We start from the raw sequence: 13732 nt of genomic DNA on the forward strand, positions 1-13732 counted from the left end.
GCTTTTGCCTGTGAATGGCATCAGCCCCCTGATCCCCACTTTATTTCTGAGTCTTATTTTTCCTTATTCTTCTGCGGTACTGCTCCCTCAGGTCGGTTCATTGTTCAGCTGGTTCTGACACCTCTCCATCACCAACTCCAAGAGTTTACTCAAACTCATGTCCATCAAGTTGGTGATGCCATCTAACCATCTCATCCTCTGTCGTCCCCTTCTCCTCCCGCCTTCAATATTTCCCAGCATCAGGGTCTATTCCAATGAGTCAGTTCTTCACCTCAGGTGGCCAAAGCATTGGAGTTTCAGCTTCAACATCAGTCCTTCCGACGAATATTCAGGACTGATTTCCTTTAGGATGAACTGATTGGATCTCCTTGCAGTCCAAGGGGCTCTCAAGAGTCTCCAACACCACATTTCAAAAGTGTCAATTCTTCGGCGCTCAGCTTTCTGAGCCGGTCCCATCACTTCATGGCAAATAGATGGGGAAACAATGGAAACAGTGACAGACTTTATTTTGGGGGGCTCCAAAATCACTGCATATGGTGACTGAAGCCATGAAATTAAAAGATACTTGTTCCTTGGAAGAAAAGCTATGACCAACCTAGACAGCATATTAAAAAGTAGAGACATTACTTTGCCAACAAAGGTCCATCTAGCCAAGGCTATGGTTTTCCCAGTAGTCATGTATATAGTCATGGACTATAGAGAAAGCTGAGCGCCCAAGAATTGATGCTTTTGAACTATGGTATTGGAGAAGACACTTGAGAGTCCCTTGGACTGCAAGGAGATCCAACCAGTCAATCCTAAAGGAAATCAGTCCTGAATATTCATTGAAGGGCTGATGTTGAAGCTGAAACTCCAATACTTTGGCCACCTGATGCAAAGAACTGACTCATTTGAAAAGACCCTGATGCTGGGAAAGATTGAAGGCAGGAGGAGAAGGGGACGACAGGGGATGAGATGGTTGGATGGCATCACCAACTCGATGGACATGAGTTTGAGCAAGTTCTGGGAGTTGGTGATGGACAGGGAGGCCTGGTGTGCTGCAGTCCATGGGGTCACAAAGAGTCAAACATGAATGAGTGACTGAACTGAACTGAAGAAAAGCCCATTCTTACCTTGGGATTATGGATTTCTCATCAGGTTAACTCCTACTCCCCCTTTTAGTCAAACATCACTTAAGATACCTTCCCTGACTCTGCAATTTAAACTAGGTTTCCCTGCTTTTCTCTCATAGCACGTTGTACTCTCCTCTAATAGTTTTACTATAGTTGATAAATACATGTTTGTTTTTTTTCCTAGTTTAATTGAGATATAATTGACAGGTTTGTATGATTATTTGCTGGTCACTGTGTTGTAAACTCCAGGAGGGCACAGTCCAAGTTAGTTTTTGATATTTGTTGTCCTCATCCCACCCGCCCACTTAGAATTATGGTCTGACACAAAGCAGGTGCTCAATGAATATTTGTCGAATGAAATGAATTAGCGCACTAAATGTTAGAGAACTCTGCCCCATTGGCTAGGAGTAGCTTTGAATTTCGGCTTAAATTCTGGATAAGTGTTTTAAAAGTTAGGACTGAGGACAGGTGTCTCAGGTATTTCAGCTCACAAGCCCTCTCCAAATCTCACCTGCCACTCTTCTCCGTGTAGTTTTTTTCTACCAATCCCTCTCTGCGCTCCTGGCTTTCCGGCATCATGCACCATCCCTAACAATCACAGACCAAATAAAGAGGATTGTGACAAAGACACTAAACGTGACTGCGTTTCCGTCCCAAGGCCAGAATATGACGCCAGTCGCTCATAGCTCCATTAAAGACGGCAAAGTGCACCACTTCCCTTCCCCCGCCCAGACCTGGGGACTCCTATACCCAGCGCCAGGAAGCTCAAACTCTGGCATCGACTCAGATCTTCCGTACAGCATGGCAACTGCCGAAGACGTCGCCCACGCCAGTGACTGCCGTACAACATGGCCTCCTACGGAGAGCGCACCACACCTCCTTCCGCCCGGTCGCCGGAAGTTTCCCTTTGAAACCCAGGCGGCAGACGCGGTCGGTGGTACGGCAGTTATTGCCGAGCATCTTTTGAACCAGAGCGACGAGGCGTGCGGGCAGGAGCAGCAGGCACCTGGGTTCGGCTCTCCCGGGGCAGGAAACTGGGCTGGATGTGGGAAGTCGATGGGATGGGATGGGAATGGTGGATTTTCGCTCTCCTGAGTCGCGCTCTCCTGGGGCCTCCGCCTGCTTGGTCGCCTTGGCCCAGCCCTGGGTAACCATTCACCTTGTAACTTCTAGGCCCCAGCCGTGCCGCCTCGTTACGATGACCAGCGTGGTTAAGACAGTGTACACCCTGCAGCCCTCCTGTGTGCTGAGCAGCGGTCTGCCTGCAGGTGGGTGTCCACGGGGCTCTTGCCCCCTGGCACTGCGAACCGGCCCTGGAGTGGTCAGGCCAGGAGTCTGGGGGCGTCAAATCTGTTGTTAGGGATGGGTGGCACCGGCAAGGAAGGGCATTCCACCGGCTTTGACAGCTTACTAACTTCCCTAGAACCGGGCTGTCTAGTTTATGATGGGAGTTAGGGAAAGGGCAGTAAGGTAGAAATTTAGACTTGCCCCACCCCCCTGCTTCTTCAAACCGACCTCTGCTGCACTCACCAATTAGATTCAAGTTGCTAACTATTCTACAATATTATTCGCAGTAAGCTAGGGATCCCTTTTATACGTATCTGTTTTATTTCCAGAATTGGGCTGTCCTGAGGGACTGGGTTTGTTGTCAGGGAGGAGAGAAGAGAGTCATTTAAAAAGCAGCGTAGTTAGGGAGAAGCACTAGAGTTCACACTGTGTCTGGTTCCCATTTGTAACTGCACAGTGTCCTTTATATAGTACATTCTCAGCAAACATTTGTTGAGTAAAGTGAGAGAGAGGGATCAGGCCTAACTAATGCTCCAAAACTTTGGGAGAGGAGGCATGATTAAAAGCAATGTTTGATTGCTTTGCCATTTTGCTTTGTGTGACTCAGCTTGGAGTTGAAATCATCTCCTAAATTCTGCAACTGTTGAGCTGCCTAATCTAGAGATTATTGCAGAGAATTGGTTTTAAACATGAGAACTGGGTGGTGGTGGAAGGTTTTGAAGCAGCTATTTAAGATCGTTTCCCAGGTGACTCCATGCAACTGATTGATGAGGCTAGTAGGATTGACCTATGAAGTAAATAGGCTTTTCTCCAAAGGCCTTCCAGGATTTTGTTTGTCTTATATTGCTTCAGAACACCTGAATGGCAATCCTGTCATCAGCAGGGCTTAGGAGTTGATGGAAGAACTAGAGTCAGTCTTAACACTGCCTTTCCCTTAGAAAGCGGCATCTTTAGTGCAGTGGGGAGTGACTGGCATCTCCCCACCCAAACTGGAGGTTTTCATCTCTTTGCTTCTTTCCCTGTCACAGCTTTACAGTCATATGTAACCTCAATATTTAAAAAATTTTAGGCTGCCTCCCAGGTTTTTTGATGTTAGGCAAGGGTTGGTTGTTTTTTAGTTTTTTTTAACAGATAACATATCAGATCAAATCAGATCAGATCAGTCGCTCAGTCGTGTCCGACTCTTTGCGACCCCATGAATCGCAGCACGCCAGGCCTCCCTGTCCAGATAACATATACACCTGTTAAAAAAAAATTCCAAAGTTTGGAAACGATATACAGTGAAAAATTAGTCTTTCCATCCTTGGCACTAGCCATTCAGTTCCCTCCTTAGCATCTCTCATTTTAAGAAGATAGTCTTTGTTAAACACTGCTAAATTTTTCCTACAATACCATCCTTAGGTTCTAACAAATATGGGTTATTGGAACCAATTCCAGTCAATGAAGAGTGTTAATTTTGATCAGTTTGCTGTTGATACCTTTTTACATGAGATATTTCTTATCATATATGACTTATTAATACCTGAGAGAGGAGAAGGTAAATTCATTCACCCAAGGTTACCTTTTTTGACAGATCTCAGAAAGAACCCTTTTAATACTTGCTTTGTGTGAAAGAGTGTGGAAAATAGGATGTAAGTGCCCATTGAGTGTACCTATAAGTGAAATAATTTGTTAGCCTGAGAAATCATATTTATTCCAAACTGTTGTGCAGCTAAAGTCATCAAAATAAATCTTTATCAAACACAAAGTTTCCTAATGCCTGCAGTTCAGTGCTTTGTACCTCATTTCTTCATCTTGATTTAATCGTTGATTTCTTCAACTTAAGATAGGTCAAGGTTTTTAAAACTATTTTTGGTTGCGCAGTCTTTCTATAGTTTTGGAGAGCGGGAGATTCTTATTGTGGTGGCTTTTCCTGTTGCAGAGCACAGGCTCTAGGCAGGCTCAGTGATTGTGGCACGCAGGCTTAGTTGCCTTGGGGCATATGAAATCTCAAAAAGCAGAGTATGGGCCCAGGTTTTTAAAGGGGCCATTTTACAATGAACAAAATGAAAGTTGGTATAAAGTAGAAGAATCCTTTGCATGTATTAGATGGGGTAGGGTGAGGACTTAACTCCAGAACAGGTTACTTGGATTTGCTATGGAATGAAAGTGGTAGAAAGAGATGTGTGGCAGAGGGCAGCATAAGGGCTAGGAGGCAGATGCTCTCTTCTAGGGAATAAGAGTGTCATGTCAGGGCCATTTCTCTGGTTATCTGGCAATAGCCTACCAGGATCAGAACAGAATGCCAAATAAGGAACCTAATATGAAACTCTAAACTTAAAGATGGATAAACAAAAATGGATGATGGTAAAGGCCAGCATGGAAGAGGGAAGACAACGAAAGGAGCTACTTTAGAGATGGTCTGTGAAACTGACATGTTCCGTTTACTCAGTAAGCAGGTTTTGAATTTTTGCTAATATGCCAGATACTCTCCTAGATGCTGAGGTACAAAGACATCTCCAAAGCAGGGGGCCCCAGCCTCCGGAATCTAATGCCTGATGATCTGAGGTGGAGCTGATGTAATAATCATAGAAATAGAGTGCAGGATAAATGTAATGCACTTGAAGCATTCTGAAACCATCCCCACCCCACCCCTGGTCTGAGGAAAAATTGTCTTCCAGGAAACTGGTCCCTGGTGCCAAAAAGTTTGGGGACCACTGTCTTAGAGAGCTAGTTAGTGAGCCAGTCTGGTCAAAATAACTAAGCAACAGCTGAAGCTTGAAACAGCTTGCGTGTAGCTTAGGGGAGCAGGCAAAGTGCTTAAGAGCAGAATGAGATAGTTCATTGAATTGCTGTGTGAGGCAGGGTTCAGCTGTGTTTTGCCTTGCTGGCAGCCACACTGCCTCTTGTGGTCTTTGCTTATATGAATCTCCACCTTCACAGCTACACCCTCTGGCCATTCGGTTTGCTATATCGTCAAGCTTCTGGCCACTCTCAAACACACTGCACTGTCACATTTAAAGAATTTTTGGTTTCTATTCCCAATTGGTCTACAAGTCTTATTCTTCAGGATTTATAGAATTGGCAGCTGTTGGTCATGATATGTGAGGTTTCACCCTCTTGTTTTCCTTTGCAGATGCACAAACTCGAGCCACTTTTAAGAGCCAGTTACCTGTTAAGTCCAAAGAAGTTGATGTTTCCAGACCTCATTCAGGAGCTTCAGAGAATGATGTTACAAAAATCATCAAACCGAGACGAGAGAATGGGTGAGGGTCAGAACATCAGTATCCAAATAGAACTTCTTGTTAGAAATTGCTCAGTACCAAGAATTAGTGTTTTGAAGAGCAAAAGGTGTCTCATGGATTGGCCTGTAGTCAGTGGCCCAGAGCATCACAGCATTGCTGAGCTGTTTTTCAGAACCCTCGGTATTGATAGCTCAGAAGAGGTGCAGCCAGGGTTATAATAGATACTTTTTTCCTCTCTCAGCATTTGCTCTGCATGTGCAAATAGCAGCACTGCAGCCAAACACCAGCCCTAAGTGGTAGTCATGGCAGGTGGGTGCTAGTTGTGAGCCTAAGTTGCTAGTGTGAGCACAGGCCAGCCTGGTGTAGTGTGTGTGTGTGTCCTTCCCCCAGTGCTCAGCTCCCACTGAGTCAGGTTGACATGTGGGATCCACACCATTCTGAGCAGGAGCAGGTCTCTCAGGCTGTCAAAGCGATCAGGAAGGGAGCCCATTCCCTATTCATAAGCCTTTTTCAATAGTCTGGGCGGAAACAAAAGTGTGTGGTGCCTCAGAGCTTCTCAAGCTTGTACTGTCTGCACTGTATGTAACCTTGGGTTCTTGCCTTAGAAAATCAAGCTCTTTTTGTTCTGCCTTGTTCACAACATACGTAACAACAGTACCATGATTCTCTGTGATTGATTCCTTTGTTGTTATTATTTAATTGAGGTATAGTTGACATATGACATTGTGTTAGTTTCAAGTATACAACATAGTGATTTGATATTTGTGTATACTGTTAAATGATCACCACAGTAAGGCTAGTTAACATCCTGATTTGTTTTTGCTTCTCTAGGCAGGTGAAGGCTACAGACACCTCCAGGAGGAACCTCAGGAAGAGGTGAGCAGCAGGGTAAACAAAACTTGGCCACCACTTTAGGGTAGTGGGGCTTAATACAGAGTGTGGCTCTGGTTGTACCTCAGAATCACTCATGGGACTTGTTTTATCATGTTGGAGTCTGGTGCCACCTCAGAAATTGGAATGGAATTTTCAGGGGTGAGACACAGCCAGGCCTAAGACCCAATGTCAGGGCAAGAGTCGGTGATGCAACAATCTTGAGTTACAGACAGGAGTTTGGAGGCTCCATGCCAGGACCACGGCTTAAACCCAGTGATGGCCTATTAACAAGGGCAGGAAGCCCTCAGGATGGGAGAAGCTGCATGTGTTAGTGATTTCAAAATGAGTGTTCTGCTAGTGGTAAAATCTTGGAGAAAACTACATCTTGCTATGCTTGAGGCTTGCTTGGCCATTGTAGTCCCGAAGGCAGAAATAATATAAGCTGGAAAGTTTGTAGAAATATGTTGTAACTCCACATCTATTATTTGAGCATGTCTTAAAAGTTCTAAAGACAAAATACTATTAAAACAGACTCAGTTCAGTTCAGATCAGTCACTCAGTCGTGTCCGACTCTTTGCGACCCCATGAATCGCAGCACGCCAGGCCTCCCAGTCCATCACCAACTCCCGGAGTTCACTCAGACTCATGTCCATCAAGTCAGTGATGCCATCCAGCCATCTCATCCTCTGTCGTCCCCTTCTCCTCCTGCCCCCAATCCCTCCCAGCACCAGAGTCTTTTCCAATGAGTCAACTCCTCACATGAGGTGGCCAAAGTACTGGAGTTTCAGCTTTAGCATTATTCCTTCCAAAGAAATCCCAGGGCTGATCGCCTTCAGAATGGACTGGTTGGATCTCCTTGCAGTCCAAGGGACTCTCAAGAGTCTTCTCCAACACCACAGTTCAAAAGCATCAATTCTTCGGCGCTCAGCCTTCTTCACAGTCCAACTCTCACATCCATACATGACCACAGGAAAAACCATTGCCTTGACTAGACGGACCTTTGTTGGCAAAGTGATGTCTCTGCTTTTGAATATGTTATCTAGGTTGGTCATAACTTTCCTTCCAAGGAGTAAGCGTCTTTTAATTTCATGGCTGCAGTCACCATCTGCAGTGATTTTGGAACCCCAAAAAATAAAGTCTGACACTGTTTCCACTGTTTCCCCATCTATTTCCCATGAAGTGATGGGACCGGATGCCATAAAAAGATTCAGTATTGATGATGATAATGGTTATTACTGATTAAAATTTACTATGGGTCAGTAGCTCTGTCACAAATTGCATGTATATTCTCCTTTACCCTTCACAATAATAATAATATGAGGTGAGGGTATTAATTCTACAAATGAGGAAACAACCTGAAAGGTTACAGAACTCCCTGAAGGTCATATTCCACTATGTGGTGAGGCCAGGATTTGAACCAGCCTGTTTGTGTAACTCCATAGCCCATACTCTTAACCCCTCCACCTCTTCATCTAAGTACAATTATCATTACAGCTACAAACCATTGAGTAAACAGAAATCGGAAGAAGAGCTCAAGGATAAGAACCAGCTCTTAGAGGCTGTCAACAAGCAGTTGCACCAGAAGTTGATTGAAACTCAGGTAAGAGACCCACCAGACCTCTGCCATCAGCTGCCCTGGTGATGCATGTGGACTCCTGAGGGACCACACCAAGTGGTCCTGAGGGCAGGCAGAAAAGACACTGGGCTTGTGCTGTGGCTGTTCCCAAGGAATGGGATGGGCCTGACCTGTCTGCATGTTCACCCCAACAGGGAGAGCTGAAAGACCTGACTCAAAAAGTAGAGCTGCTGGAGAAGTTTCAGGACAACTGTTTGGCAATTTTAGAAAGCAAAGGCCTCAACCCAGGTAAGAACTGCCTTCGGAGGAGTCTGTGCATGTGCCCTTTCCTGAGTGATTCTGGGCTGTGTGGCAGGAGTTCAGCATGGTGTCAGCTGACCTGGTCAGGGCAGGGGTTGCCTAGTAAAGCCCCGAAGATTTCAGGGAGCTCCTCTCTGGTCTCTGGTGGTGTTGACTCTGCCTGCCCAAAAGCGTTTCAGATGTTATGGAGACAGGGTTATCTCTTTCCTACCTGAACACTTTATGCCATTCTTTTGATGCTGACAGGTATGATCTTGCAAATAGATCAGAAATATCTTCTTTGTTTCAAGGGATATGGCACACAAGGAATCTTCATGGGTGGAGAGAGAGAGATGATACTGTTGAAAAGGTTCTGAAGCTGGCTAGTAATCTCTGAGTCATGATGGTCAAAATGTGATTCTTGTTCTTACCCTGTCCCTAGAGGGTAGTCTGTAACAAAGAGGAGACAACGGAAGGCATTACCCAGAGACTGTCAGAGAGCCTGAGTTGAGGAACTTGAGAATAACCAGGGAAGGAGCCCATGCTTTTTTGAGTTAGAGTACTGATTTTGAATACTGCCATTAAAATAGTGCATTTTAGGATATATTTGTTATAGTCACCATGTACGTTTTTGCATGATTTTAATTGCCTATGTATGTGCATTGTTTTTACAATAAAAATGTTGAAGGCCTGTAGAGATTTTAGAAATAGTTTTATGTACTGTAAACAGACCCAAAACCTATACATTTCTTTTGGACAAATTTTCTGCTGAGCTGAGAAGAAAGTTTTGGCCATATCCATACCTGGAGAGGAAGGGGAAGTAAAATCCAGCTCTGGAGAGCAGGCATGGGGGACACTGCCGAGGTGAAAGCTTAGGAGAGAAAGTCCAGGCCCAGACCCTCAGAGAAGTTTCCCTCATGAATACTCCTGTGGAGGGCTTTTTATTTTCTTTTAAGTTGCAGTTCCCTAGGCAGGGCTGACTCTGTTGTATCTACTGGTTTTAGGCAGTGAGACCCTGGCGTCACAGCAAGACTCCACCGCAGATCACGTGGACTCCATGGTGAGGGGGCAGGTGTGAGGGGGTGAGGGCCCAGTGAGCGTGGGGCCTTGCCGATCTAAGCAGTTCTCTGCCATATTGTCGGCAAAGCCCACGAAGCAGCCTTTGGTTATCCAGGAAGAGGGTTGGTGGATGTGTACTCAAAATAGCATATTTTCCTTAAGGGTGACTTTGTGCTTACAAATAAGAGTGAGTCTAAGTTGAAAATGTACTACTTTAAAACCCATAGTAGGGTGGACTAGTGGAGACAGCTTTCTGGTTTCTCTGTTGTATGCTTTACCAAATTTTTCCCCTTATTCCTTTGCTAAGAACTGTGTCTTACAAAGGCCCAGCCTGAATTAAATTAGTCCTCTCTTTGGTTCCTTCCCCGAAGTAGGAAGGTAATTTTTGGGGATTAAAGCCTTTTGAGCTTCTGTGATCTCTTCCCCAGGAAGATCAGTTGTCATCTTAGAATACTAGGCATGGACACCTTCCTCAGCTCCTCAAGGCAACTTAGTCAGCCCTTCAGTGGCTCCTGCCTTTTGTTCATAGTGCCTGTGTAGCACGGAGCATGTGGAGGTGTAGTCCTCTGTCCCTCCTGTGGACTCCGTTTCTCAGAGGAGCCTGGCACGTGTGTGGACACTCAGTAAATGACCGAATGCAAGGGGTGTTAGTGATCATCTAATTCAACTCCTGTGAGGAGAAGAGTTTATATGAAGAAAAGTTCTTACCTTTCAATAAAGATCTGTTACTATATTTGCTACTGCTTTTCTCTTAGCTGCTGTTACAAACTTTGCAAGATGAACTGAAGCTTTTTAACGAAACAGCCAAAAAGCAGATGGAGGAGTTACAGGTGAGAGGCAGACATCACCCCAAGGCAAAATTACCATTTCTTACCACAATAGGAGGGTCTTTGGAGGACTCTTTTATTTATCTATTTATTCATTTTTAATAAACTATTTTGCAACAATTTTAGATTGTGACAAAGTTGCAAAAATAATAGAGAATTCAATTCCCCTAATATTAACATCTTACATTGTCGTGGTATATTTGTCAGGACTAAGAAACCAATATTGATGCATTACTATTAACTAAATTCCAAGACTTTGATTTCGCTATTTTTTTCAACTAATTTTTTTGTTCTAAAGATGCGTAGAAATGTTCACATCCACAGGGCACAAGACAGTGTGCACATGCCAGATTACTCCAGGTGAGAGTTGACACCTGTGCAAAACCTATGCTGTGGACACTTGATATCTCAGGGAAACCTGTAATAGGAAACCCAGATTCTTGGGTCTGGACTTCTTTGAATTGTTTGGATGAACCGTGGGATACTACATGGAATCCTAGAGGATTTCATTGCTCCAGCTGAGATAACAGATTCTGTATTAAAGACAGTTCTTAAAGCCAACACAGATAAATCTAAAAAGAGACAGTGTGTGTTAGTATTCCAGTGGTCTTCCTCAATGGAACAGAATGTTCTGGTTATTGTCTTTTCTGAGTCAATGTTTTGTGGGGTTTTTTGTTTATTAATGTCTTTCTGTGCAGGCCTTAAAGGTAAAGTTGAAAATGAAAGAAGAAGAGAGAGCCCAGTTCCTTGAACAACAGACCTTATGTAGCAATCAAGTAAATGATTTCACAACAGCCCTTGAGGAAATGGAGCAGCTATTAGAAATATGATAAAAGCAGGTGGCCACATGGCTCTGTCTTGGAGATAGACTCTCAGAGGAAGCTACCTAGGACATCTGCTTCTTGGCCATGATCTTCTAGGACTCACCATCCCCAGAATGAAAACAGTTTCTGCAGTAGGATTAAAGATAGTTGATGTTGGAATGGCAATTCCTCCCTTAAGCAAGCATTCGTTCCCAGCCTCCAGATTGTCCAGCTCTCCTGAACCTCACAGTTCATAATTAGGGCCTACAGGAGAGGAGGCCTGAAAGCTTGGATCAGCCTCCTAGGATCAAAAAGCAGCACATCATTAGCATCAGGAGACTCTAAACCAGCCACAACCAGAGAAGCCAAAAGATGTGCAAGAAGAAACAGTGAAGCATACATGCTCCATGGGAGACATAACTGAAGAGTCACGTGGTCCCTTCCTAACTTGGAACACATTCTGTCCCATCCTGACTGGGCTCTGTAACCTCACTGTAAATTTATGAACTGAAAGTTACCTGAAGTGGCTTAATAATGGGGTGAAGGTATAGATAGCAATAACAGGTATGAAACAATACACCTTGGAGCTTTTAATCTAAATCATTTCTGTGTTGTTTTTTTTTTTATAAAGTGTTACTTTAAATAAATATTTCTGTAACTATTCAGACTGCAGCATTGACAAATGAAAATAGCTTTTTAATCTAAATATGGCCACTGAATACTACTGAACTAATCTGTTAACAAGTTCAAGGTTACAGTTTCACCCAGAATGTTTTTCTTCTATTTAACCCAGAGTATTTTTCTTCTACTCATTTTAAGTGCTCTATGACTGGCCCCCTTCCCCACCCCCTCTTCTGTGAGCATTAGTCAGTCTTCTGTGGGTGTTCCCTGTTTGCAGCAGTGTGTGCCAGACTCCTTCCACCAGGTTTGTGTCACCAGCTGCCTGTATTCCTAAATATGCTTAATCTCTGCTGTTGCCTTGCATGGCCAATCCTGGACCTGGCCCGCTGGATTATTAGTCAACTGAAGTCCACAGCAGACCTTCTCTCCCCCTCCTTCCCCCATGGTTCACCAAAGGTGCAGCCATAATTCCTTTTTTTTTCTTACTGGATCCCAGTTCTCCAACCAGGGATTGAACCCGGGCCCTCAGCAGTGAAAGTGTGGAGCCCTGACCACTGGTGTGCTTGGTCATTCAGTCATGTCCAACTCTTTATGACCCCATGGACTGTAGTCTGCCAGGCTCCTCTGTCCATGGGATTCTCCAGGCAAGATCGCTGGAGTGGGTTACCATGCCCTCCTCCAGGGGACTTTCCAACCCAGGAATTGAATGCAGGTCTCCCACATTGCAAACAGATCCTTAACATCTGAGCCACCAGGGAAGCCGATAACCACTGGACCTCCTAGGAATTCCCCATATTTCATTTCTTAGTCAAACTAGGCAGACTTTGACTTTAGCCATCTCCCATTTTTCCCTGGACCTCCCAATTTCTTCACCAACTCCCCCTACTCTTTATTATTACTGGAACTGTCCAGAGGCACCCAATCAACTCAAGTAACATCCCACCCTAATATATAGGGTTAAAATTCTTTGCCTTCATGCCCATATTGCATTCACACAGTTGATTATGTCTCAAATATTTTGAGGGGGAAACCCAGTTAAATAATTCACAGAAGAGCTGGATATTCTAACCATTTTCAGAATGTTTAAAAGGTTATTTGAAAGAAAAAAAGTGAAAGTGTTAGTTGCTCAGTTGTGTTCAATTCTTTGTGACACCATGGGCTATAGCCCACCAGGTTCCTCTGTCCATGGAATTCTCCAGTCAAGCATACTGGAGTGGGTGGCCATTCCCTTCTCCAGGAGACCTTCCTGACGCCGGGAATCAAACCCAGGTCTCCTGTGTTGCAGATAGATTCTTTACCATCTGAGCCATCAGGGAAGCCCCAAAAGGTTATTTACCCAAGTGAATCTGTAATTGGCGTTTCTGGTCCCCTTAAGAGGTCTACTTGCTTCTTGAGAGAAAGGGTAGGAAACTCAGCTGTGAGATCCTCACCTCCTTGTCCTGCCTCCCTAGTTAACTCCTAAGAATGAACCTATGTCAGCTCCTCCATGACTCATTTTTCCCAATGTACACACCCTGTTAGCTCGAGGCCTGGCCTCACAGGGGCCTTTTGCCCCACAGTTCTGCTTTGCTCCACCAATCAGCATTTGTGCACTTTGCCTTTTCTCCTGTGCCCTCTAACCTCTGCTCCATCTCCCTTTTGTACATGTGGAGGTATGTGGGTGTTTAATCTGGTCTGGAGCCTGAATAAATTCATGCATTACCTGAACTCCTTGTGATTTGCAACCTCCACGTTGCTAGTTGCTATAGGAAACTTTAATGTCACGTGACATTCTTAACCTCAAAGATGCTTGCAGTACACGCAGCGAAACATTGCACAGGTGACATAAAGGTAAATAACAAAAGCAATGATTTATTACACAGTGGGTCCTGTGATGTGGTTATGTGCTATGGTAGTTAACAGTTTGGTAAGGGAAGGCTTGATGGAGGAGGTAGCCTGGGAGTTGACGGAAAAGTAATACTTGGAGAGGTTAGCTAGAGGGTTGAGAACTTCCCAGGTTGATGAATGTGCGGAGATTAGGGGAGAGGAGCGCACACAGGACCTTGAAGCTTCATGCCTTTTCCGCCTGCCT

General features: G+C 44.6%; 1 protein-coding gene across 1 annotated transcript; it reads left to right on the forward strand.

The window, feature by feature from the left end:
- The first annotated feature begins 1763 nt into the window (after positions 1-1763).
- Positions 1764-11705, forward strand: KNSTRN (kinetochore localized astrin (SPAG5) binding protein). The gene is made up of 9 exons (XM_061430765.1): positions 1764-2122; positions 2286-2380; positions 5515-5644; positions 6455-6499; positions 7991-8096; positions 8267-8360; positions 9356-9411; positions 10166-10240; positions 10936-11705. Exons 1-9 carry the CDS (start codon positions 1779-1781, stop codon positions 11065-11067), a joined length of 1077 nt encoding a protein of 358 aa, XP_061286749.1. The 5' UTR covers positions 1764-1778; the 3' UTR covers positions 11068-11705.
- The last annotated feature ends 2027 nt before the right edge of the window (positions 11706-13732 follow it).

The sequence above is a fragment of the Bos javanicus genome, chromosome 10, assembly GCF_032452875.1.
Source record: "Bos javanicus breed banteng chromosome 10, ARS-OSU_banteng_1.0, whole genome shotgun sequence".
NCBI classification, from domain to species: Eukaryota; Metazoa; Chordata; class Mammalia; order Artiodactyla; family Bovidae; genus Bos; species Bos javanicus.